The 26,266-nt window shown below is 40.2% G+C and overlaps 2 protein-coding genes and 1 long non-coding RNA gene across 5 annotated transcripts; 2 read left to right on the top strand and 1 right to left on the bottom strand.

Annotated features, from left to right (window-relative positions):
* The first annotated feature begins 2 nt into the window (after window positions 1-2).
* On the top strand, window positions 3-17,625 carry LOC147753122 (uncharacterized). Its single transcript, XR_015312139.1, has 2 exons — window positions 3-506; window positions 17,325-17,625. It is a non-coding gene; the product is annotated as an uncharacterized LOC147753122 (long non-coding RNA).
* On the bottom strand, window positions 1,972-6,995 carry LOC111263063 (peroxisomal acyl-coenzyme A oxidase 3). 3 transcript variants are annotated; one of them, XM_022837832.2, is made up of 6 exons: window positions 6,780-6,995; window positions 5,653-5,827; window positions 4,514-5,378; window positions 3,867-4,146; window positions 3,160-3,582; window positions 1,972-2,884 (listed from the first exon to the last, which is right to left on the bottom strand). In XM_022837832.2, exons 2-6 carry the CDS (start codon window positions 5,792-5,794, stop codon window positions 2,477-2,479), a joined length of 2,118 nt encoding a protein of 705 aa, XP_022693567.1. In that variant the 5' UTR covers window positions 5,795-5,827; window positions 6,780-6,995; the 3' UTR covers window positions 1,972-2,476. The 3 variants fall into 3 exon arrangements, with proteins under 3 accessions (XP_022693567.1, XP_022693568.1, XP_022693569.1); XM_022837833.2 differs by having other exon boundaries at window positions 6,814-6,995; XM_022837834.2 differs by lacking the exon at window positions 6,780-6,995 and adding an exon at window positions 6,663-6,761.
* A 3,305-nt stretch (window positions 17,626-20,930) lies between the features above and the next one.
* Window positions 20,931-25,352, top strand: LOC111263065 (solute carrier family 35 member G1). Its single transcript, XM_086969444.1, has one exon. It carries the CDS (start codon window positions 21,965-21,967, stop codon window positions 23,483-23,485), a length of 1,521 nt encoding a protein of 506 aa, XP_086825570.1. The 5' UTR covers window positions 20,931-21,964; the 3' UTR covers window positions 23,486-25,352.
* Window positions 25,353-26,266: the final 914 nt, after the last annotated feature.

The following is a 26,266-nucleotide window of genomic DNA, read 5'->3' as shown; positions in this document are numbered from 1 at the left end:
ACTGATAGAGATAATCCTTAATCGGCTCACGCAAATCTGCTAACCGTCTCGGTGTAGATTTATAAACAGTAAATATGGCACGCCATTTACTGCCCCGCTACCAAGACCAGACGCTGTCACCTCTAGCCAGCAGAATCCTCCTGACACCAACTTGCTCGTCGTTGCAAAAGGCTGGGTGGTGCCGTCTGCTCTGAGCGGTACCAACCAACCAACCAAGAAATGGGATGAATTTCAGAGCGTTTCTGGGCTTCATGACGTTTCAAAAGACAAGTTTAAGAGCATGCCCTTACGACCGCGCGAAGATGGTTTGATGAGTGATGTCGGCGTTGCTGCAAACGTACATGTTTAAAGGCACGACTTTACCTGTAGAATGAGCTAGATGTAAAGCAAATAATATAATTGTGTTGTAATCATTATTTTCTTGCCAAAGTTCCTCATGTGCTCGCGTACTAAACCGGAAAGTGATGTATAGTTGACATTATTTTATTGCCCAATATAGTAGAAAGGTAACTTCAAAACTTCCCTACAAGTATTTCAAGATATAAAGTACTATAATATGTTTATGGATTTTTATACGATTATGGTTATTAGCGTGACCTGTTAATTCATCTGTGAGTGGGTCGATAAGTTGAAACAGTAGATACATGTAAAATATTTGAGCATTTGAGTTGTGATTAGTTTTATCATGAAATTTAAGTAGACTTCTAGACTTTTAAAGGAGTGTCTACCTTAAACCTGAGCAACAATCTACCTGCTCACATACATAGTAATGATTTAGTCACTCATGTATTTATTTTGGGTATGACAAAAGTCCCAGCGAAACGTATTAGGGCATCATTTCTCAACACGCTCGAGACGTATTTACCAGGTGCAGTTGGCTTTTTTTTAAATGCTATTATTTCCTCTAAAGCAAAAGACTAAAACAGAACACTGACCATAACTGTTCTTATAAAACTGGAGTTAATAAACAAATCCCATGAGCAATATAATAAGATGATAATAGAATCGGTTGTTCGTGTCGGCTGCTTCAGCAACGGTGAAATTCACGGAAGAAGTCTGGAAATATAATTTGTCGAAGTCTTGTGGCAATTATAAGAGTGACAAATAATTACCGAAATTGTAATCCACTAGCACTAATACTATTTACGAAAAAAAGCAAGACTTCATCAGTTTGTCAAGTTAAATTCTCGTCATTAAACAATAGAAGAGCTGTCGCATGTAGCCGTAAAAAAATTAAATGATTAAACCTTGAGAAAATAGTGGTCAAGGATACCAAAATCTTCAAGTGAGTCTTCTTAGATTAAAATTATTTATTATTTTGTTAATAATATTTAACTTCAAGCTTTTATTCGTAGAAAATGGAGCGTCGAGATCTCCCAATCGGCATTATCGAACGTGGCGTTATTGTTGATAAGATTTTAGTTTGCCAACAGATTACGTTCTTAGATATTTGACCGACAAAACATCGATTCTATAATGGCCCTTTTATAGCTTTATAGAATTATTTCCTTAGCAAAAATATGTTTTGCACACGATGTAATTGTACTTCAGACTGCCCCCGCACGCTCTTAGCCCATTTTTAAAGGATAATTACACATTTTCTTCAACAACGATGATTTCTCCCATTAACGACATGTTTTCTGTTTAACGCTATGTGAAGTCAATCCACAGTGGACCATAGATTAGTTAGAGGTTACGTGGGTATTTTCAGAATGTAATACTTTACTGACTCAGCCGTATGCAGTCGTTTTCTGTGTACCTAATCCATGTTTACAGAAATAATTAACTTCTAAAATTAGCCTGTCACGAAATTCAATGAACAAATACCTATGGTAGGCCCGACACAAATCTTATTTTATAATTACGCTTAAAAATACGCTTTATGTGAAACACGTTTGCGAAAACAGGAGTTTAGAATTCTACAAGCCCATAGTACTATTTTGTCGAGAGAAAATAAATGTGAATCCTGGGTTGAAGTTATATACATATATACTCCTTCCATGTCACTCTCTTGAAAAATCTTTATTTAAATATAAGTAAAGTATTTGACATAACATCCTGTGCCTTTATCCTGTGTAGCCCCATGCCGTATGGACGTGGAAGAGGCACGTTTCAACGTTTATACTATCACACAACTAGAGATATATTGTATATAGAAGCGAACCCCTTGTCGGTAATCCGTTCATTAACACTACTCCTTTATTTGGTAGTTTGCTTGTTGTCAGTACGTCGTTTTCATATAATGCTACCCTGTGCAATTAAATGAAAATGATTTATTTTTGGTACGCATACCTTTTAGTTAAGTATATTCAATAAATCTACAGTCATTATCCAGTTTTTAGGGTATTTGTCAAATATCCATTTGTTTGATGTCTTGTTAGCTATTTAAAAGGCATCGTCTTTTAACAGACTCCTAAATCTCTTTTCGATTCGACATTTTAACAGTAAAGGTTCTAACTGGAATAATAACTCTGGCCTAAAGCTTCGCAAGCGGTAACGAGTTGACTTTTGGCTTGTTAAGAAATTCGGTCCACCATGACACTCTGCCCATATTATCGCCATCGACGAAGCCTTGCATTATCCGTTTGTAAATATCGCCGTCCGAGTGACCCAGTACAGACTGAAGGGCGAAATCTGGTGGGGCTATTGCGTCAGCCAAAGACACGGACTCGTCCTTAAGTATAGCACATAATGAAAGCAGTTGACTGCGCATTATTCCTGGCAGATCAGGGCCAGCAGTGAAGCCTCCAGCGTAAAGGTCTGTCAATCGTTTTTCAAGACACCAAAGGCCAAATGTCAACGTGATTCGAGTCAGAAGAACTCGTGGTACTCCTTTCACACAAACCTCTTCACATAGCCGGTCGAAGCGTTTTAGTATTACCATCTGAAATATGAAAAATACTACAGACTATTAGCGTATGTCAGACAGCATATAGAGCATCCAAGTTGAAGAAGCGGTCTTTATTGGATTAGCATATTCCAAGTGATTATGCGCAAATCACTTTATTTACTCAACCTATTGCATGGATAGATAAAAGCCGCCTAATACTGCAGCTGCACAAGACCATGAAAAGCTGTGCCCTAATATGAAGCCGATGCGATTTGCTCATATTGAAATCGAAACTAATAAAATAAATTCAACATAATCACTTCACTGACCTCAATAAACGCGAGTGAAAGTTCTCTTGCCAGGAATACTTGAGTATTATTCTTTGCGGTCAGTCCATCCGCGTGTTCTCGATACCTCTCCAAAGCCAACTGCCACCGCTGAAGTAGATGGCACACAAGCCATTCATAGATCTGCACAATGTCCTGCACGCTCAACTCTGTCTTGGTGTCTTCATCAGTGGAGAAGCGTCCCGTTGCTAAAATTCGATCTCGTCTTTCCAAAAATTGCAAACTGGGCACGCCAAGGAGTGAGCTCTTCGCGCCTTCGACGGCAGCAAGTAGCACATTGCTTGTCTGCTGTAGTAGAACGTTATTGTCGCCTTCGTAAGTGCAGTTACCGTCATGGTCGTCACGAATGTCTGCAAGTCCCGCCGATCTGAGATAGCCATGACCTCCACATGCTTCACGAGCTACCTATAAAATTGAGTTAACAAATGAATAAATCATAATTGCAGAAAAGCCGTTGCCTGATGGCAAGATGAGCTGAAGGCACGTGAAAAATTATGGAACGTCCTAGGAATGTGTTATTGTCTAGCCACGAATAACGGTATTCCAGTGCATAATATTATAGTGTCCCGCTTAGTGCATGCCAGCGTGAACCAATGTGGTCATTATCTTGAGCTAGTTACCTTATCAATGCTTAGGAAACCAACATGTTTGTTGAAGGCTCCTGTGTAACAGTTAATGTCAATTAATACCTGTATGGCGTCCCGGGCTAACCATGATGCAAAGCATTTTGCCGCGCACGAAACAATATGTAATTCAACGCCTTGCTCGGCCCATTGAGAGCTTCGGTCGCCAAACAGTGTTGACATATGGAACGTGATGAAGTCTCTATTCAGAGCCAGAGCATAGTGGTCCATGATAACTGCGCCGCAGAGAAAAGGCAAGATTCGCCACTGTTGAAGCTGATACTCAAGAACAGGTTTTTCAAGGTTTCCTTCTTCGGAACCGAACTGTCTTCGTACAGCGGAGTATCTAAAGGAAAGACACAAAATAACTTTACGTAAGAAGAAACTATTCAGTTTATTAGAACTGTTTTCGTAATTGAAAATGACGAAAAGCTTATAACTAAGTTCTTCGTGCTTTGGAAGAAACCAGCATTGTCGATAATTATTAGGTAAGATGCTTTGATCACAATCAAGGACGATCTGTGTAAGAATTATACACCAGCACTCGGAATTTGAAATGAAGAATCGCAGACATCCCTGAATATCATCTGGACGAAATTAGTCTAACACCTTATTCAAAGTTTTTCTTTTGTTGCTCCGTTAGCATCTCAAGATAGATTTTATCCTAAAAAGCCAAGGATATAATACGTAAAAAATTACTAAAAGGAACTCACCTTGTCGCTATAACGACCGCTTGTACCAAGTTCGTGGTGCTTAAACCAACAATAGCAACCCTGCCCATTGACAACGAACCCAAAGTCATCCCGAACCGCTTCGATGGATCATCAACGGCAGACACGTATTGACCCTCGGGAGTGACATCGCCAGTACGGTTTAATAGGCTTTCTCTTGCGATGCGATAGCGATTAAATATCGCAAAGCCATTATCCAATCCGTTAAGGCCCAATTTAGGGCCCATATCGCCAAGCGTCACCCCAGGAAATGGTGCCAGTGTGCGTCGATCTCTGACAGGGACTACGAACCCGTGCAAACCGTGACACATTTTATCGGGCGTATACAGCTGTGCAAAGACAATCGCATGCGTAGCTGTCTGGCCAAGGTTTCCTGACCACACCTTTGCTGCTTCAATATCTGGCGTGTGTAAGATAAATTCTTGTGTAGTTGGATCATAACGTGCTTCTGTTCGCATGCCACGAATGTTCGTACCGTGACTCATTTCAGTCAGTGCAAAACATCCAACAGCTTCGAACCTCATAAGGTCGGGGATAAGGTCCAAATGACGCTGAGTCCCGAGGCCACGAAGCGCCCCAATGCACATGTCAACAGCCAATACTTTTTTGAGACATAATGACCAGTCGATAGAGCCAATACAACTATTAAGGACACTGGGCAGTACGGGGTTCTCAAAAAATTCTTTTTGGGTGAAAAAGCGATATTCGAGCAAACGTTTCATCTGGAGAAACGTTGCCTTTCGCCGGTCTTGTAACGTGCCCCGATCTTGCCCAGGAAGACGGGTAAACAAAGGATCCTGCTCAAGTGTTCGATACACACGAGTTTTGAAGCGAACAATTGATTCAGCTGAAAAAAATTTAAGATAAAATAGGACTTTCTTCTTGTCATTTATTAATGTAATCAGTAACTCTTATATTTTTATTGCTGATATAAATTAACGTTTCGAGTTCGGCACTTAATTTGTTAGACGCGCTTCAGACGGCTAGCTTTCAGCCCGAAATGAAAGGTGCCTGCGAGTTCGAACCTATATATCGTATCGAACGAAAATATAACGTTCAAAATTATTGGAGATTTAACAAAGCACTTTGCATCAAGTTATTTTGCCTACTTTTTTACTTACACTCTAGCAGCACTTTAAGCTTTTTCCACTCAAAGGATGCTTTTTTCCTGTAGTAATCCAAAGGACCCGCGGGCATCTCGCCTAAGAGTTCTTCGATCGGCAAAATCGCCCCTTCATCCCGTTCGAAACTTGACTCAAACATGATAACGAATTAAATAGGATTCTGCTGGAACACCTGCATTTCGAAAACAAGCCATGATAAGCTTAGTGGTCCACGATAAAATATGCATACGCATCGACGTAGATAATAGTGAACGAAGAGCCCTTACGATATCCGAGACCCGAGAACAAAATTTTAGGTCGAATTCAACGCTGTTATTCAACGAAACTTAATAAAGTCCAAGTTGCAAAACACACACTCAGCAGCGCTTAATCAATCGTATCGTACGCTACAAGGACAACAAACTGTTTTGAGGAGTATTCTGGCAAATTGTTAACTTCCAACCAGCCATCAGCTACCCGTTCATGTGATTCAAACGACTTGAACTTCCAAATACGTTTGCTGCTCTTTGTATGTGGTGGATATTTGGTTGACTATTTTGCACACATATAAAGAACAGCAAACATGAGCACACAGACACGGATCCTATTCCAAGTCATTAAACCATTTAAAATTGTTTTAAATATTCAGTACGTTCAATACGTCCGCAGACACGTAATTATTTTGGTGCTGAGAAAATCTTTGAATATGGATAGTTTCCTCGAAGTGGTTACACGGTATAAAACGAGTGGGATGGGTATGTTTCCTTGTTGTATAGAAGCCGTAAACAGGTTACGGCAATATTACATATAAATATATGCACAATATTACGGCATATTTGGCCCAAGTTCTTGAACGATATGTTTATTGCATTATTTGTTATGCTTATTTGTTCATTAGTAACATTTGCAACTTTCAACAAGTTCTAACAAAGCAACGAGTACGTATAAGCCATTATAACGAGCATCTTATTTTGAGTAACACCAGTCGATCGTTATCTTCGGCCTAAAGCCTGAAAGTGAACACACACCAGATAATTGGTTCGACAGATGACTAACGCTCCTTTGTTATAATATACTGGGCACAAGAAATCGGAACATATAGAAAGTTTGTCGATGAGCTACATGTTCAGAACATGAGTAGGCACCTGTAAAACAGCTGATTTTCTCCGAAGTACCAACCGAGGCTGTATGAAGGTATAAAGGGAAACCGGAACTTCGCAGTTGACTAAAAGTTTATCATCTGTACTAGACACTCATCAGATCACCAAATCTCAATCGCCAAAGGATTACAATTTTACGAAAGTTTCTAAATCTTTACGCATGCTCAATTGCTCCTATTTTATCTAGTCAATGCTATGCTCAGTATTGCTCCTTTGGAGCGATAAAGCGATTGCAGCGCCCCTAGTTTTACTGCTCAGAACGTTTCCTTTGTGAGCATGTTTCCTGCGATGACAAGCCGAACAAATAGATGTGTGATATACAGCCTACTGGCATATTTTGTCTGCGCACCGTGCGCCAAATAGGACAAGCTAAGTGAAGGATAATGTTGGGTATCATGATATGCTAATAAGTTGCAAGCCGGGTACTAACATGTATTGCAGACCAAGTTGGTAGCGCATTGGTGGAGAAGGACGTTTTCGTTCTGTATGCGTACATTTGTTTGCATATGACATAATCATGTTTATCGAACTAGGACATTATCTACCGAAATATCATGTAAATGGGCATTTCACTAATGCTGATCAGAAGGTTTAATGAGCACCGGGCTGATTTAATCAAAGATAATGAAATTCATGTTGTTAGTTTGTAAAAACAACATTATAACGATCAGTATATACAATATTGTATAGAGTAAAAAATTATTAAGACCATATGTAACGTACGGAAGACGTATGTTGGACCACAATTACGCATGCCTAAAACTTCTTTATTAAGGTACACGTTAGCTTGACTTACGCGTATATTTTTTTGTGTATATTTTTCACCTTTCACCTGTGAGTACGTACAATCTGTGTTTTTCCAAAAATTAAGGAATCATTTTGTTTGACAGCGTTTGCCTTAGACAAACATCACTGTTCGACACCATTTGCCGTATTTGGTCGTTCAGTCTTAAACGTCACATAGTGACCTATATTTTTTTCACTATATTTTAATTAAAGTATACACTGTTATCTTTTGCCATTCCGATAATAAGTTTCCCGTTGCAGTGAAAGTTTGGACTACGAGAGTCTATTTTTGAGGAATTTCGAAAGGCAATTTCAATATCACGTTAAATTTGAATAATCAGAAAAGCAATAGGAAATGCCTGGTAAGTATGGTAGATGACAGAAAGCCCCCAATTATAAGTCCTGCATTTTTATCTCGTCACTTTTTGCGATGTGGGGTCGAGCATCGTCGTATAGTAAGAGTGGCTTACCTTCGCTGTTGTGACGTTGGCTAGTGAATACCTAGTATATACTGAATATCTCCACCAACTATTGAAAGTATACTTGAGCCGTAGTCGACAAACGAAGATATATAAAGCTGCAGTGGACAATTTCTGTATTAGAGCACAAAATAGACACTTTTTATAATAAATAAATAAATAAATAGATAAATAGAGCTTTTCTAGGTCTACGTTTACTTTAAGGTGATGTCGAATCAGTTCAATTGTATCAATCATCTTAAAGGCTACTATTACCGTAGGGGGATGTACTATTTATGATAAGTCACAAATCGGTGCAAGAATGAGACACTGTTGTAACGTGACCAAGAGGTAGTTAGCATCTTCATATCTCTGTTTTTATCTTTACTCAACTTACGTGACACCCATGCGTCTAACTTTTACGTCTTGTTCATTTGAATGATGATCATACCATGGAGTTTTGACATGAGTCGGCTTCTACCACATATTTAAACTTTTTGTTATTTAACTTCGCAGGAGGTGTGTAAATTATCATTTTTATTTGTGATGCTCGTAGTTAATAACTGATATGAAAAGTGTGCGTTCTCTTACCAAAAAGGAAGTATAAAGGCTATGTCCCCTCTAACGATGTTCTTATTTCGAACTTCTGAAGTGGAAAACGTGACTCGTTAAAGGCTGTGCATGGCTGTCATAAACAACGAGCAGAAGTCTTATCTTGGCAGTACAGTGGTAAAAAGTACGCTTGTAAGGCTTAAGGATCCGTACAAAGTGTCTTAGATTCAGAGGCACCTTTTGTTTCGTCCTGAAAAGGGCCTATCGGCAAGGCAATGCTCATCTGCGGTAGAACTGTCAGAAAAGCCTCGAAACATTGATTGATTTAGATAATGCGCAAAATGCTTTTGTAGCGGAAGCAAATATATCTGCGCACATAGTCTGCTACTTGAATCCCATTGTGCTAGAATCTGCATAAATAAGCACACTGGATAAATTCTGAATTGACAAACAACGGGATCTTTTTGAAGAAGCAGAAAAATATCAGAGGATTAAATTCTTATTGCGCTTAGCGCAGTATAAGTATTGCACGAATCTCGAACCTGCCACGAATTGCAATGATTATAATAATATCAGTCAATGGGATGCACAGCAAATAACAACAACAGTGTCCTTTATTAGGAAAATTTTTAAAGTGCAGGACCGCCTTAATCTGTGTGCGTCCAACCAGATTAGAACTGAAGACCTTCTGGTCCAAATGCCCGACGCCACCGTCGACCCAATGGCGCGTTATATAGCCTTACAGGCCATTACATACAGTTACAGTAGCCTTTGACTTCGTTTTCGTGTATTCTAACCTATGTAAAATTCGATGTTCGTATTTGAGGTGCTAACATGTATCGCCCCGAACGTAAAGCGGATACAAATAAATGTTAACCCATAAAGATCCAATATATGTGGATGGGCAGTTAAATCTTAATCACCATTAACTTGTTTCGTTGTTACAAAAAAAATCATTGTTAATATAAAAGAAAATTTCGATATTCCACATATATTCTCAATGAGCAACATCACTTTTATGCCCGTTATACTAGACCCCATCGGATACAATACATCAAAACTATTTATTTCCCTGTTTTCCATCGAAGCGTGTTCAAAGTTCGAACTTTGGAATTACATTACCGTTGTCTTGTTGGTTTTTTTTGTTGTTCTCGAAATTTCTGTACCAATAGTTGATTCGTTCGTTTATCGCGACACTCTCTAAAACATATTGATGATAAAGGTCTATTAGGCCATAGATAAATAATTGGAAACTGTGATCACAAGAACCATGAGTTTCATTCAAATGCACCGGGTGCCGGGCACTGCAAGCAAATATCGGCGAAATGTGTTAAAAAGGCGAGGATATTTCGGAAAACGTCCTTAAATTAGGAACCGCCGTAAATATATTACAGATCTGTAAGGAACTATTAGACGATTACTAATTGTCATCAAAAATTGAACTGAAGTACTCATGGTGAATTATCTAAGTAAAAAAAAAGACAATTTTTTGCTAATCTTCCAAAAACGAGGTGGGTGGACCTCAATAAATTACTTTTAAGTATAATTCGAATGATATCGGCAAATTCCCTACTTCTAATTACGTTATCTAATTACCATACAAGAGGCAAATACTTACTGAATTAAAACAGTTTTCAAGTGTACACGCGTATCTGTTAGACCTGCGTTAAGTCTACACAAATTTGTTTCCAGCTACGAGCGCCAAATGTTTTCAGGCGAATTATTCCAGCTCAATTAATATTAAGCCGTGTCTTTTTATTACATAGGTACGTTTAAAAACATGTTTTTATTATGTTAACATGTTGTTATTACAAAATCACGTTTTGACCTTTCCACATACTGTCTGCGCAACATTTAGTCTCAGAAGGAGATCTGTCATTGTTGAAACGCTTTGAGGAGAAACTATATCTTCTCCAATTCAAGACCTGTTACCTAAAATAATGTTTGGTAGTTTCTATAGTATTCGGAAACTTCGTGACAATGATGTGGAGAAATCATAATATATGCACAACATGAGATAAGCCTCGTGAAGTAGTTTGAATATCCACCAGTAGTTTTTAGAATAACTAAATTCAGCTATTCACGCTAGCATCTGTGTACTTAGGTGTATCAACAAAAACGCAGATAGACTAATTATTTCTGCGCCTTATTTTACAACGAGCTTGGGCTAGGCTGCAGGTAACTCTCAAGATGCCCAGCTACTTTATTTTTTGTACTTTATAATTTAAAAGGCGCATCAACCAATAGCTCTCTACATTCAACCAAAAAAACCGATGCTGATATGGTTGAAGCCCTCAATGATAAATTGTCTATTGTGTACTGCTTAGCTTTCTTATTTGTTGAATATGTGGATGATTTCGCTTTCGACATTGGTTTCCATCTGTTATCCGAATAGGTGGTTTACAACACTCAACTTCTTTCGGGTATTTCCGCGTTTCTTCTACACGGAAGCACTAAATTTACATGCAAGACTACAGAGCAGCTATGAGGTCAATTTGTTTTCATTTCAGAAAAGAGTGGGACTGACTAATCAAATCAGCTACGTCATCAAGAGCGAGTCAGATCGAAATACGTATTGAGTATTTCTGTTAAAAAATGGCCTTAAAGTTCCTATTGTGTCGGATCCAACCACAGAGAAGTCGGCGGCAGCTCTCAGTGTTCAAGAAGGAGTGCGTGACAGGGGGCTAACACACTTCTGTGAACATATGCCCTTCATCGGTACGAACAAGTATCTTCATGCGAACCATTAAACCTCTTTCGATTCGAAACAGTCGAGCTAACGCTTTAACCTTAACGAATAAGACTCGATTCTTGTTCGATGTCACATCTTAGTTTTTTACGGAAGGTGTTGACATCTTTGCGCAGATCTTCCTTGAGCCCGCGTTCGATCAGCGTTGTACAGGCTATGGACCAACCGCCGTAGATCAGGAGCATAAGATCAGGAGCAGAAAATTAAACACGACCGCAGGTGCCTCGACCGACATGAAAAGCCAACTCGAGATTCAGAGCATAAAGTTTCAGAATTTAATACAGGCAGTAAGGCAAAGTTGTACACTATACCAAAAACATCGACGCCGCAAGACGTTGCTTGATACTCGTCAAGCGTTATGAGTCTTTGCCGATACGGAAAGGGGAGCATACACGTTCTATCACATATGGCTATCGAGCTTTTTGACTGAACTGAGAATAGGCATGCAATCGTGTCTGAATGGCTGGAGCACCCTTTAACCGATAAGGAACCATGTGTGTAAAACAAGGTACTCGCAGCGAGAAATGTCTGTCAAATGTCATTAACTTTTAATGTGTCAAACGTGCGCAAACACTTCCAAACGAATCCAGGTAACTACATTAAGCGTCTGATCGTGCACGAGGGTAAAAGAGGTCTGAATTTTCATCTCAAAAAAAAAGCTTGGGTAACCTCGGTCGACAGTGGACTTTGTTTGGGGGCCTATGGGTTCAATTTTTTTCAAATACACCTCAACCTTTCATGGAATGGCTTGGAGAAAGTATCTAATCCTGCTTCGTTAGCAAGAACCACAGAGTTAGCTCTTTGACGAAATGAACCTTAGTAACATACACCTCTGTTTTAAATCGAAGAAAACCCTTTCGAAATACGTAAATTCTCCTGTTAGGCAAATGCAAGAATTTAACTGAACTAATACGCTACCAGCTAAGTATTTTGCCAACAGGTACAAACCCGAACTCATTTCGGCGTTCCCATCATATTTTGAGCTTGAGAAAGTCCGTACAGTTCTGCTTTCGACGACCTTCGATAATGATGCTAATTATAGGAGAAAGTACTTTTCTATAAACTACGCAATTAACAGGATCCCTGCCGAGAAGATTTACGCTTGAAAGATGGCCGGGCCCCTTCCCGGTCTACGGCCTTCTTTACTGCGTACGCTTGTACCCACTAATGTTTCATTAGCGACTAACACTTGGACTATATGAATATGCTTATTCTAATCATTGATGAAGTGCATTATCGTACATGTTTCATCTAAGACGGGAAATACGAAATACTGCCAAAGAATGCAGCATTATTTGGGTTTAGATCGCCCTTAGTTTGTCAGGATCCATTTAGTTGCTCTATGGTCTTATACTGCTTCAGGAATGTTAACAAAGAATACTTTTATTTAACTGAAATCTAGGGGCGCACATACTTCCCCTCAAGGAATGTCCATAGCTTCGTCCTAGAACTTCGAGGTTCGAAACCAGCAGACCGTACTTGAGCAATTCCTCCAAGGGCTGTAGAGTTCCAAAATTGATGCGAAGCGTTTTTAGGTTCTCAAAGAAGCCCAGATACAACAACTAAGAGGTTTTCCAGCAGAGCAGCCATAGGAGCGCGCGGTAGTCTTCCTTTACTTACTGCTGTCAGAAAAATGTTGCTCACATGAGTAGTCAGTGGCGGCCTTAGAAACCGATATATATATATATATATATCGATAGTTTGTACCGTATAGTTCGCAACGCGCAGTACCCCGAACAATTTCCACATCTTGGTAAAACCATTTTCGACCTATCTGACCTTAGAAACAGTGTTCTGGCCCTCCACTCACGAGTTCAAAGATGTCATATCACGTTGAAAATTAGAATGTGAATATTCACATCTCGGCTTACTCCAAGTCTACATTGAGGGTACAGAGACGGCAAAAAAAAAATTTAATGTATAAACTAAGCGCATGGAAGGCCTTTTGTGCCACTTATCACAAACAGATGCGACTTTTGATAATCTATCTTAAGCTGTTCTTAAAGGCACAATGGATAATTCGACAACGTTATAGGTTTTCTCACCAGCAGCGGCAGCAGCGAATCCTCAGCAAAAATGCAGCGTTTTCCATATAACGTATAGTGCATCATGGCACTGGTGAAAGTGTAGCTAAGCGTGCGTTATATAAATGATCTTAACATGTTTTGCCATAAGCACAAACTACGGGCTCGGTCATTGAAAAACTTAATAATTTAACCCGACGGCAACGGTATATGCGCATCTGAATCTTTGTTTTCTTGCCCTCTGTATGAATTCGTAATGGAAGGATATTTGGCGTCGTGCAGCCTCGTAGCTACGTCGCTAGGTGTCGCTTTGCATCTTCGATTGGCGCTACCGCTGCCGAGAAGTTGAAATGATTTTCCTCTTGCGCGTTAGGTGGTGCTGGCGACGACGGCAGCACCGGCGGTTAGAATTCCAGGGGCCAGGATTTAAGGGGCACTTAAGCGATCGGTACGCGCGCGTAACGAGGCATAACCGGTAAAGAGATATTCTTTTCCTATAAAATGCGATAACACAGTAATTCGCTCTAACAGTACGGAAAAGTGCATAAAACCGAACACATTACCTATTATTGAAAACGACCGCAAGCGTTTACTGGCTTCCAGCCAAAGGATGTGATATCTGGTATGTGTCGTCACAGCTTACTGTCAGACGCAAATAAACCATTAGACATCCTTTTGCAGACGAAAGCGGTAAAGCCCAGGGTGAATATTGAATAAATGCACCAGACTGAATTTCTCTGCTGTGCAGAGGTGTACATGTCACCGTACTCGAACTCCGTTAGACACTGCTCTTCATCATCGTTGGCGTTCCTATGATGACGTCTTGCAAGCGGAGCACAAAATCACCCCAAAAGTCTTTGCAAATTTATGCCTAAGCAACAGCAAAGTACTGCGAAATCATGGCACGAGCTGTACTGAAATACATATTCGGTCGATGTGGTAAGATTAGAATGGCCTGGGAGTTCAAATCTGAATTCAATTGTATTGCTTTGTATGTGTAGCCGACAGTTCGCTAGCCGCTGCTGTTGTTAGGGAGCTGTTGAAAAGTGTCTCTTGCGTGAAGAAAATGACAGGCGCTGGGGAAACCATTCGTTTAACAAACAACGATTTAGAAAGGGTTCATAGTGTTTTTACAATTGGTCTTTGAAAAGACGCAGAATTTCGATCGAGTTGAGGTTAGCTAGCTAATATATTTGAGGTAAAATAGATAAGATTGAAACCATACGATGATCTAAAGTGAGAGAATATGATGGTTTTAAAATGGCGCGGTGGATCGTCGGCTCGATGGACGGGTTGTTGCAAGCACCGGGAGTTGCCGCACGGCAACTCTCCAAGAGGCGGAAATGCGGGTACCTGTATTACATATTAATTTTTAACTTGTTTTTGTATATATATATATATGTCTCGCTATTAGATCGTCCTGTGTTAACAGAATGATTCAAAAATTGGGTGAGAGCGCGGGTAAAGGGAAGTGATTAGCTAATGCCGTAAATTGGCCGAAGGTTTGTATTACTTACGTTACGAATGCTAATTAAACAGTTTCAAATAGAGCCTTGTGAGAAATAAAGGTCAACTGATAGGCAAGCGTCATACGGTTCAGACTACTAATGTGTTACATCACTATATAACATTAATAGATTAATTTATCCAAACTAATTAATTATTGTGCATGCAAATCTATCTACTAGCAAAACAATATAATACTCAACAACCTTGGTAATTAAGAGAACCGCTCCTTCGGCAATGAAATTTCAATTCAAAATCCAAATAGTTTTTCGCAAAATGCTAACTAACGTCAACGGTTAGTTTCCACTAACGGGACTAATACGTTATTGCCCAAGCTGGACTCATGGGTAGCATCAGCCGCTGGATGATCGACCGCGAACAACCAGGGAATTCTCTGTTCGATTGCAGTTTCTATTAGTTTAGAAACGAATGTATAGCATTCCTCATTAAAAGATACCCCTAATAATAATAATAATTAGATTTAAGTAGGCCTATAACGACTCGAGCTTAAACTAAGCACCAAGATTCAATTCTTTCTGCGTCTCTGCTTATGTCCGATATCGCCGTTAAGGGTTACGAGAAGTTAGAAAAGTTCCAAAGTACTCTTAGGGTATTGTATGCTAGTCCTTGAAATATGATGCCCAATTGTAGTTGTTTCGTTTTTGTCAACAATGGCAGCTTGCTCTGATAAAAATAAAACTTCCTTTCTCTCCCGGCAGACTCTAATTTGCTTTTGTAAGTACATAGAACGAAGTCTTTGATTTATCGGTACTAAAGGTCGACAGTTTTTTTTTACGAAGGCTTCTAGGATTGCCAATCTTTCGATTTTTCGGACGCGATTAGCGAAACCCTAGATGCACTCGGCGAGAGAATTATATCCCGCGATAACTGTCGAAAGCCTTTGAAACGGGCAGCACATTTCAAACCTAACTACTCGAGCTAAAACGTTTTTGTAGTAAATTTGACCACTCGAAAAATTGTTGATGATTTCAATAATTTTTCTAGATGCTACTCCTGATACTATTATTGCTTTGCCGGTTGTATAAAAAATAATATTTGTAAGCTTGCGAATTATGATCAAAGAATGTGTGTACCTAATACCTTTCGTGGATCGCAAAGATCTTTAATTTTGTATCATTTTTTCAATATATCATATAGTGGCGGTTAGGTAAAATAAAATAGAGTTAAATTGCTTTAAAATTTAAAAAAATTGCAGCCAACTAGACGGTGCATACATTTGGCATTCTAGACCCAGTTGTTCATTTAACGTAATTTGTAAACAGGCGTTCGACTAAAGCGGTTACGCAGTCAGTGCGTATTCGGATGAAGTTTGTTGATAAAGAAACTTTTGCTCGCCTTGCTAATAGGAGATCTTCTGCTTGCAGTGATTAGGGTTGTAAACGAAGCTTCTTATAAAGTTATATGAACGTTTAGCTCTTGGCAGTATTCAGGTTTGCAAGTAAAGAATTTAGATAACTTTTTGGAGTTGGATTTTCTGTTTGAAGATTGTCCTGAGACAGTTATAACCACTGCTAGCACAGAAGTAACGAGAGGTTACTTTACATAAAACTAGTGTTGCCTATTTGATCTTGCCAATGAGGGATGGAAAAGGAAAACAATTATTGCCCCCTTAACTAATAGGAGATTGCTATATTGTTAAGCATATCGCATATTTGTAATACGGCTAATTATAAATAGACAAATATGTTCGCCCGATTCACCTACTCTTAGAAGAACTCTAGACAAAATTCACATGAAAACGTTTAGTTCTAGTTTATACTTGGCATCACGGTTTTTATGCCATCGCTCAGGTCTCTTTTTACCTGTTCTGCCCACGGTGCGTACTACCGTATTGTGTTTGACAGTTGGCTAGATCGATGAAAACAGAGGACTGCTTTTCGAGGTCACGTAAGCGGTGTCAAACTTAGAAACACGTGTTGATTCAGGCTTGAAGCAACCATACCCACACCTAGTTCTGTACTAGCAAGGGCTGACCGTCTGAAATAATGCCTGACGTCAGTACCGAATGTAAAACTGAAAACATTTACTAGACATGCTAGGAAAACATCGTATACACATGTTCCAGGTTGCGGAAACACAAACTCTATACGTACGCACCAATCATTTTCGTTTGTTTTGTAATAAATTAGAATGGTGCCATTATCTGGTGTCAACTGTTATTCATTAGTTTTCGTAGATGCCAGGCCGTCCAAGGGACAAGGTAAACAAAACATCGTCACCATTGTTGCACTATAGTAGATACGTATAAAAAAAAATGTCTACGTGTTAATAAGAGATACCTGTAGAACGCAACGAATATACAATCAGGATGAGAAAAGTTGTCTCGTATTTAAGAAATTATGGATCAAGCGGCTAAAAACGCTAGGTATATATAGTTTTATTTGGACTAAATACGGATAAGAAAGTTTTATTTTTATACTCTTTACATTTTTAGGAGACTAAAAGAAGTTCGATAAAGCGTCTAAGCTGATCGCATCTCCCACTTTAGACCTGAAGTTCCACTTGAAGTTCACTCAAATGCGCGTCCATGTGTTTACTCTAAGCGTGGCAAAATTAAATACCGAAGTATAGCGTATCAGTGTCATTGGTCAGGCTTGGCAATTAACCGAGAGCGCCGCCGGACCGTTTTTCAAAATAGCAATATGGCTGCTTCTGTTGAAAGTATGAAGAGCTGGAATATGTATTCAACATTCAAGCATTTGAATAAAGAAGTTTAATCTTGATAAACCAAAATAGCATTTAGATCATTTTTGATTAGAAGATGTTGCATGTACCCTTGTAGAAAATAAACGAGAAACGCCAGTGGGAACCGGCTGCGCTATGGTTTTTTACAACATATCGCATCGGTATATTTCTATACGGAGTTAACACCTCAAAGAGTGACTGGATTGCCAAGGGCTATTTTGGCATAAAGCTTTCGAACAACCAGGACAATAGGGTCGGCGAGAATTCCCCAGATTTTGATAAGCATTAATTTTAAATTCTATGCAGGGGAAAAAATGTGGAGAAACTGACAACGTCAATATTATTCATGGGCCAGTTAATATACCTGTAACAAAATAATTTTAATTTTATCGTCTCTTGGAACGTCTTGTCTGTCACTTTGCAATTTTATATAATGCAAACGTGGACGTTAGCCTTAGTGCTTTCGCTTCTGAACTAACGAAAAAAAAAACATTTCTTATTGAATACAAGCATAATTGTTATTTTACCATATTACAAAAATTTCATCTATAAAATATTTACATGTGATACATTACAGGTTCATATAGGGATCAAATTAAACTTACTTTACCGTATAATGAAATCAAAGTTGTACTCTTCGGTTATTTACTGCCTGGGCACATGTGTACGTGAATAGATCTCGATCGAAATGACAATGTATAAAACGTACTGATCCAAATGAGATTTAACGTTCTCATCTGTAATGTAAACATTAGTTATTTTATAGTAGTTTCTACGCTGATAATTAAGAAACAGTATATAAATAAGGTTCATGTGTTGTCGAATGCTTCTTTTGAAGGGTCACAGTTTCCAAACAGAAATTAATGAGATTCTATGGTTTCACATCGATGTTGGTCCTTTTTTGTCATCAGAAAGTCGAGAATCTTCCGATAGTTGGTATCCGCAGTGTTAATACACTCACCACCAAGTCACATCTGCGTAACTAAACTGGCCGAAGCCGATCTGTTACTAAAGCAGTAGAAAAGTTATTAAGTAACAGTTGAAAACGGGTGATTCATGCAATAAAGCCTTCGATCGATATTGAATACCGAAGAAGTTCATAGTAGTAGTTAGGTTATTACTTAAAGTTAACCTTTAAAACTTGATATTACGTAGAAAATCGAAAGCGATGGGATGTAGCCTTCAAGAGAGGCTCATCGAAGAAAACTGCTGTGTTTGACCCAATTTATTGATGCAGCTCCACTTTAGGAATTGAATCAAGGAATAGCAAATGAGTTCGCTGCGCTGTTAAGACTACCCGTACATATTACGTAAACTTACATCGCATTCACCGCACATACTACTCTTATACTAAGAAATGCTTTTTTGGTAATGGGTGACCACCGACTCTGCGGGCAAATGTCACAGAATGCACAGAAACCGCAAGCTAACATCGGACGACCCAACAGAGGGTAACGTTGAGTGAACAATGTTTATTCTTGAGAGATTTTATTGCAGGGAACGGTGTAATTTTTTACGTAATTACTATACGACAACGTAGTTAATTTTGCGATATGCGCCGCATTGTCAGTTAGAGCCCAGCATTAACAGCCTTAGGCACGTGCATTGTGAGGATGTGTAACAATAAAGGAGATGCTTCTGGCTGTGACACTGCTGTTAAGACATGGGTGTCAGATATGAAAAGCAGGCCATTAAAGAAAATATCGGCCTAATGAATCCGGTGTTTCATGAGTGAGTACGGAAATCACCCGACGATTACAGCCACAATTGTTTTTCGAAGATAGCCAAGCTGTCTTACTTACTAAGTATGTATCCAGCAAGGATTTTTTACCTTAAAACAAGGTATTCAGAGGATCGCCGCGATCGGCTTTTGGAGCCAAAAGTGAGCTCCTTTTACATTCTTAATGACTTCGTGAGTGCTCTAGCGGGAAACCGATTTATTTGGATAATACAATACGTCACAGTTTCGCTGAATCATTTTTGACTAATCGTCGGAATCACCGTGGATGCTGCTTGTTGGTGATTTTAAACAGGAACAGTTAGTTTTTTGATGATTTAAACTGAAAATGTTTAATTCAACATGGTTATTAAATCCAATCCTAAAAGGCTTGCCTTTTATGGTGAATAAAACACCTGTCGAAAATCTATAAAGCCGTGTAGAGATTTAATCTACTGTACTCTTGGCTGCCTATTGTGTTCATACCCTTATCCTGATGCTGTTGTATTACATAATGCGTTGTAGACATTTGGGTTTAAATTTACGCAGATGTGGCATTGTCGCTCAGACAACAGTCTGGCAGACTACGGTTCGTGTATTAATTATGGCCCCTGCGGAAGTGGCAGCAGCTACGGGCTAATATGGGCAAGCACCGCCGTGGTGGCGGGTACGCCACATCCTCGGCTTCGTTAGTAGTTTAAATTTGCGCGCTTAAATCACGGGCAAGGCACTGGTCTCCACTGGGGCTTGCACAGTGAGATGGGCTAGGATATTTTGTGAAGAGCCTAGTTTTTTCAGCAGTAATCAGAAAATAACCATTTAGATCAGTTTTTGAGAAGCTTTTGGAAGCAAAATTATTCAAAGCAGTGTACAGAGAAGGTTTCTTCTGTATCTGTAATCGGTCGACAAGTTCCACAATGCGCTAGTCGTGCCATCAGAAGGCCCAAGATTCGTAGTTTGCGCGCGCGCCAAAATAACGGAAATTTGCTACTAACGATGTAACAGGTGTGATATAGGCGCTACAGGCTGCGCAGACGAATACATAACTGTGCTGTGGCGGGGAACAATAACTGCCCGATGTCAGAGCCAGATATTCGGCTGCCTTCCGCGGTATTCGACTTCGTATCGAATCGTCCGCGTTGGCGCGCGAATTTGAGCGACAGTTCTTTTCTGTGTGTGACTGGCCTGCAGCCGGTCAGTGGATAGAATGAATGATGTTCAGTTATGCCCAGGATGGGACATCGTTCGACTCCGATCAGGTTATCGGCGTTTACCTAGTTTTAATGCAGTCGACAATAATGTAAAGATTTAACTTCTGTTTTTTTCTTAATTTGCCTGGCTTGTCGTTTAAGCAGGATGTGTAAATCGCGTTTATTGAATTAGTTGGGACAAGGCACCATGGTGATGTGCTGCTAGCTGAGTTCGCAAATGCTAATGTCGGTTAGCGGTTTGCCCGCCTTGAACCATCAACGTGATTGCAACACTCACCCACAACAGACAAGTTGTACAGCATTGCTGTAGAAATGGCTATAGCCCATTTTAGCAGGGCCATTGTTGCTGACAATTAGACTGCCAAGTCTGAACCTACCGAGCACAGGCTGCCTGCTGCTGGTCCGGGGACCAACCACATGTAATGTGTGCAATCTGTACGCGCAGGCCCATGTTCGTAAGGCTGAAGGGCCGGTTGGCTGGCCTCTGGGCCTCAAACTGGCTTTCGTCTCCGGAGACGGGTTGCTGCTGCTACTGGTTGACCGTTGCCAGCGCCCGGCGCACGCTTATGGCCTGTGGCGGCGGGTCTCCAGCACTAGCCCTCGCTATATCTCGGCGGTGTCTCGGCAAGACAACTTTCCCGACCTCCCTAGAAGTTTCTCTACCGATTCACTCGTGACTATCACCACTACAACTATACTGAACAGCCGCGACAGCAGTCTGCAGAGGCCTCATGTGCCAACCAAATCAGTCCTGCACCCACAGTATCGGTAAAATTGAAATGAACGCAACGGAATGGAAGTTGAACAAAAGTGAATTGTGTGTTTGCTATTGTTGAACTGTTTGGTCTAGAAGCTGATTGTCACGCTTATCGCAGGTGGAATTTCCTGTACCGTACACTTTGACGACAAAAGGACGCACGAAAGACAAAGCGAAAGGAAAAGGGAACAAGAACGAGATAGTATCTGGGAAGGTCGTGTGTGTATGTGATGAAGGCATGCCTCTGGTTATCGATGGCTTGGATACATATGATGCATATTGGCGAGCGCTCTGCTGTCGTCCGCTGTTGTAGTAGGAACGGTGGTGGCTAGAAGCATTGTTATTAGCGTTGACTACGTTGCTGTGTCTTTGATGTCTGTTAATGCCGGGTACTGATTCGAGGAACTAACGTATGTAAACATACTTTAACAAAACACCTATCTCGACAGATGACGTTCTGGCTGATATTCCCTTCGAATATTATGTTAATTATGGCGGGCGAAAGCGCAAGACAGAATTAGATGCGGCAAAGACGCGTTGTTGTCGAGCGCTTAGCCAGGCATTGGAGGCGACCGAAAAGGGAAATTGGAGGCTGGGACATTAAAGCTCGAGTTTGTCAGAATGAGTGACACTGAGTGTATACTGATGTGATCTCGGAAACGGTCATTTGACATTATACATAGACACCTTCCCGATCATGGAAAATGGACCCTCCGACGCCTCCAACGGTGACTAAGGACCGTTTGTTGGACACTCTTATAGATATGGCTGATTTTCTCGACGGTATTTGCAGGTCAAGGCTGCGCACCGCCGATCCGAAACCCCCGACGGCACCGCCAGTGCATCTCGTTCCATCTCCGCCGCCAGCATCGCCGCCGAAGTTCGCCCTCGAACCACGCACTGCTACGGACGAATTCGAGTCGGTTAGCCAGGTATCGGAAATCGGCGATGATTCATCGGTCTTGGATATCCCCGAAGAGGAGCCCCTCGAGTTAGCTACACTTTCGTCCTCGCCGGCCGTGAAGCCTCAAAAATACCGACTTCCGTTTGGCACTACCATATTTGAGCAACCTCGGCGTGCGCCTCTCGCTCAGCTCGAACCCGAATTCTCTGACAGTGAGACCCAAACAGATTGTACCAACATGGCAAACAAAAGCGTTCAAACATCCCAGAACGACTTGGACTTTTCAAAATTCAATGCCATCGGAGGCAAGGACATGACAGTTCCCACGGACGTTGAGGGGGGAACCATCGCTGGACAGCCGTCACTCGCACAGCTTTGGAAAGGGTTGTTTTTCGCTTCATTGTCAGCGCTCTTCTTTGCGATATCTTCGGCAATTGTGAAAAACCTCAAGTATATACCTGCGGTGCAACTAGGTGCAGTGAGATTTGTCGGTATTCTAGTTCTTTCGTTTCCAGCGGCACTAATCCGTTCCGAACCGCTCTTTGGCAGTTCTGATTCTCGATGGATGTTACTTGCTCGCGCGATCGCCGGTTCCACTAGTCTCGTTCTCCGTTTTTACGCCTTCCAGAGGATGCCGCTGGGAGAAGCTTCCACAATCATATTTTCGGTACCGATTTTCGTCACAGTCTTGGCTCGCATCTTTCTTAACGAAGTGTGTTCTATCTTTCACATATTAACGTGCGTGCTCACGCTCATTGGTATTGCGTTGATTTGTAAGCTTCCATTGTTGGTCGGAAGAGATCCGTCCAGTACCCTCGCGGTAATGGGTGAAAGCAACGAACGCCTGTACGGTATCATCGCTGCCCTATCTTCTTGTATTTTTGCAGCGTCGGTTATTATTTTGTTACGCAAACTCAAGGAGACCGATCCATACGTGATCATGTTTAACTTTGGATGGATTGCGTTTATCATCACGAGCGTAGCGACCGCAATTATAGAGCGCGCGGTTATCCTACCTAAAACTATGCTGGATGCCGGTTTACTTCTGCTTCTAGCACTTTTAAGCTTTTTCGGCCAACTTACGCTGACGTTTTCACTTCGCAGCGAAGACGCTGGTCCTGTTTCAGTGATGCGTGCAACAGTAGATATAATGCTTGTGTTTATATTTCAAGTTGCCTTCTTTCATGAGATACCTGATTTAAATACTATTTGCGGCGTCATCCTTGTAGTCAGTTGTGTGGTGTTCACTGGTTTCCGCAAATGGGCAACGAGTTTACCTGAATCCAGTAACACACGTCGCAAATTGGCCTTTTGTCTGTAATATATAGAGGTAATAATTGTTTTATCGAACGTTTAGATGGACCACGTGAACTCGTTGTACTGATTCTCGTAAACAGTATGCAATAAGAGTTCATAAAACGTTGAAGATACCACCATATGTATATAAATGGTAATTTTGCTCACGGGGACGGCTACCAGGTAGCTTTGGAGTAGGCATTTCAAGTATATAAGCATACCCATTCAAGCAAATTTGGCAAGCCAAAAATGATTATTCTATTCACACGAGTTAGTAAGCTTCTGCAAATTAGAGACCTGAAATTACTTTACTAAGTAAACAATTGGCCAACACTTAAATTTACGAAAGATGTAAAGAATTCATATGAAAAGTATTTTGCCGATAAATATGGTGGTAAAAGGCAATCAATTTGTGAGAAGTATTGAACGAAGTACTATATTACCAAAAACAAGTCTCATGCAATTGAGTTGAGGAATACTTTTGACCAACAAGATGAACAATAATTTAAATGTTATATTCCGTGATCACTGCGTCGAATTAGACAATAAAATTTGTTTTAATGTTAAAAATAAGAGCAATTTGTATGCAGCTGTGACCTTGATCATTCCAGCTTCTTTATGTGAGCTGCAAACTGCGCTACAGTCGATTACGCGGCATTCGGATATTACTCCTGAACCCTTGCAAGGATGCTTGCTACTTTTTTTTCGAATTTTTTTGTCTTTTACGTATTACATTTTGAACTACTTTATTTAAAAACACCTCTATTGAACTCACATCGTAATGAGGAGAAGTGCTATTTCATTAGTATGTGACTTTTTAATTCTGTAACTTAAAGCCGCAAATTAGGATCGATAGAACCTGTATTGTGTAAATAGCGGAATTGCATGCTTTGAAACATCTTGCTACCGTTTTACAAAAAAAGAACTGGATGTATCCGCTCAAATTGTCAGTGTGTGACGTGGAGAACGTGGAGCCATTATCTGGATAGATTTTAGGTGAAGAACAGTTCAATGAGACTGCGAAGTCTCATTTTTACGTGGTTAACGTATAGTCATAGCAACACGAAAGGTAACAGGCACATATACAGTACATAGCCAATTATAGAACCTTAGTAATTTAGACGAAGGCGAAGCAAATATAAAAACACACTGCAATTAGTAATCTTGTTCCATAAGAGTAACACATAAAAAAAATAAAAACAAAGATTATTTTATACAAAGTATAGTATTTTACTCTGCTCAGCTTCCAAATACATTGGTCGCTCCAAGACGAAAACCATTTCTGAAATTGCTAGTCTCACTTCCCAGAGCTAGAGGTGATTGAAAGAGATACTCCGCTCTCACAACACGTTGCGGTTAAACCTCTGATCTAGTGTCTACGTTCCGTTTATAAGGAACGCGAGAACAGCAGAATGATGTCGTTAGCCCTTGATTTTTTGTGGGTTTCGACCACTAGCTGCCCTTCACATAAGCTGCCAGAATAACTATTACAGGTACAAATACAAGGCGAAGGATTGTTTGACTACATACGAACAGATATATGTCGGTAGTTGGATGCTACAAGAAAATATCTGACAAGGAGATAGGTAGATTTTAACAAAAATAACGCGATCAAAATGCTCGCAGTGGCATGCACGTATTGTCATTCCACCGTATGCAAAAAACAAGTGATTGTTGATGCGAGAAAAATTTATGCAAGACTAAGTAAATTATGGCGGGCGCTGAAAATAGTCGGTACTTCTCGTTAGTATTATGATATTGCTACTGCGGTTAATTGTCTTATTCTGAGAGCGTTGTTGTAGAGTCCTGTGCGACCTCTGCCTTTTCTATTGTTGATAGTGTACAAAGCAATAATAAATTGGATAATTTGAGCTATACGAAACTGTTCGTTATCTTAAAGCATGTATTTAATATATCGTAGTACCAGAACAGAAACACCTACCCTCTAGCATTTCGAGCCGTATGTGAAAGCACTCACCCGACAAATATGGAAGTGTTATCTTTTTCTCATCGATTTTTGGTCTGGTTTATTGTAGGTTTGCCACGCGCTTAGGAATACAGGCATCGTAGGTAACGTTGCCTTCGATATTAAACGGGCAACGACAGTGCTCCAGGTTCTTAATAGCCTAATAAAGAAGAAAAGGTCAGTTTTTATTACTCGTCCTTTTTCGCTAGTCGAGTTAGAACGTGTCAGAAGAGAAGCTCATAAAGCATCGTAGAAACTAGCTGTAAAATGGGGACGATGTACATTATCTAAATGTATCGATGCTATAAGGTCGATATACCAGTCAGTATTATTTATCTCTTGCTGCAGACACTGTTTTACTGCTCGTCGACTTTTAGTAGAACACGCAATAGGAACATTGAGTTAGCTAGCAGTAGAGTACTCGGACTCGGAAGTGTCCGCTGTGGTTCGCGCAAAGCGTTTTTTCTATTTGCTGTTTGCAAATGACATCTAGCCGTGGCAGTATCTTGATACAATGAAGCTCTATAACGAAGGTTGAAGCCAGTAAAAAGAAGTTTAAAATCGTTGTTGATTATGTACCTAGACGTTACAATTATAGCGCCGTAGCATCATTCTAACTCCTAATATCGCTAGTTTTAAAACAAGGAGCGACTAATCATGTCACTGTAAACAACGGCTGCCATGAACACGATATATTTGATTCATATTAAATGTATTTGGAGGCAGCTGCTGACCAACGGCTGCTTCAGCAATAAGTGAAGCTCAGGCTTATATAAAAAAAAATGTGTATAAGGAACAAAGACCATTAGTGAATTAAATAGACACATAGATTTGTATGTG

Source organism: Varroa jacobsoni, unplaced genomic scaffold (genome assembly GCF_002532875.2).
Source record: "Varroa jacobsoni isolate VJ856 unplaced genomic scaffold, vjacob_1.0 scaffold_729, whole genome shotgun sequence".
In the NCBI taxonomy this organism is placed as follows: domain Eukaryota; kingdom Metazoa; phylum Arthropoda; class Arachnida; order Mesostigmata; family Varroidae; genus Varroa; species Varroa jacobsoni.
Note: the sequence above shows the minus strand (reverse complement) of the source record. Positions and strands in the feature narration are given on the sequence as shown.

Coding starts and splice junctions, on each gene's coding strand:
- LOC111263065 (XM_086969444.1), top strand. CDS start 21,965: ATGGACCCTCCGACGCCTCCAACGGTGACTAAGGACCGTTTGTTGGAC.
- LOC111263063 (XM_022837832.2), bottom strand. CDS start 5,794: ATGTTTGAGTCAAGTTTCGAACGGGATGAAGGGGCGATTTTGCCGATC. Junction 4,147..4,513: donor GCGGTCGTTATAGCGACAAG/GTGAGTTCCTTT, acceptor TCTTTCCTTTAG/ATACTCCGCTGTACGAAGAC. Junction 2,885..3,159: donor TTTCACTCGCGTTTATTGAG/GTCAGTGAAGTG, acceptor TTCATATTTCAG/ATGGTAATACTAAAACGCTT.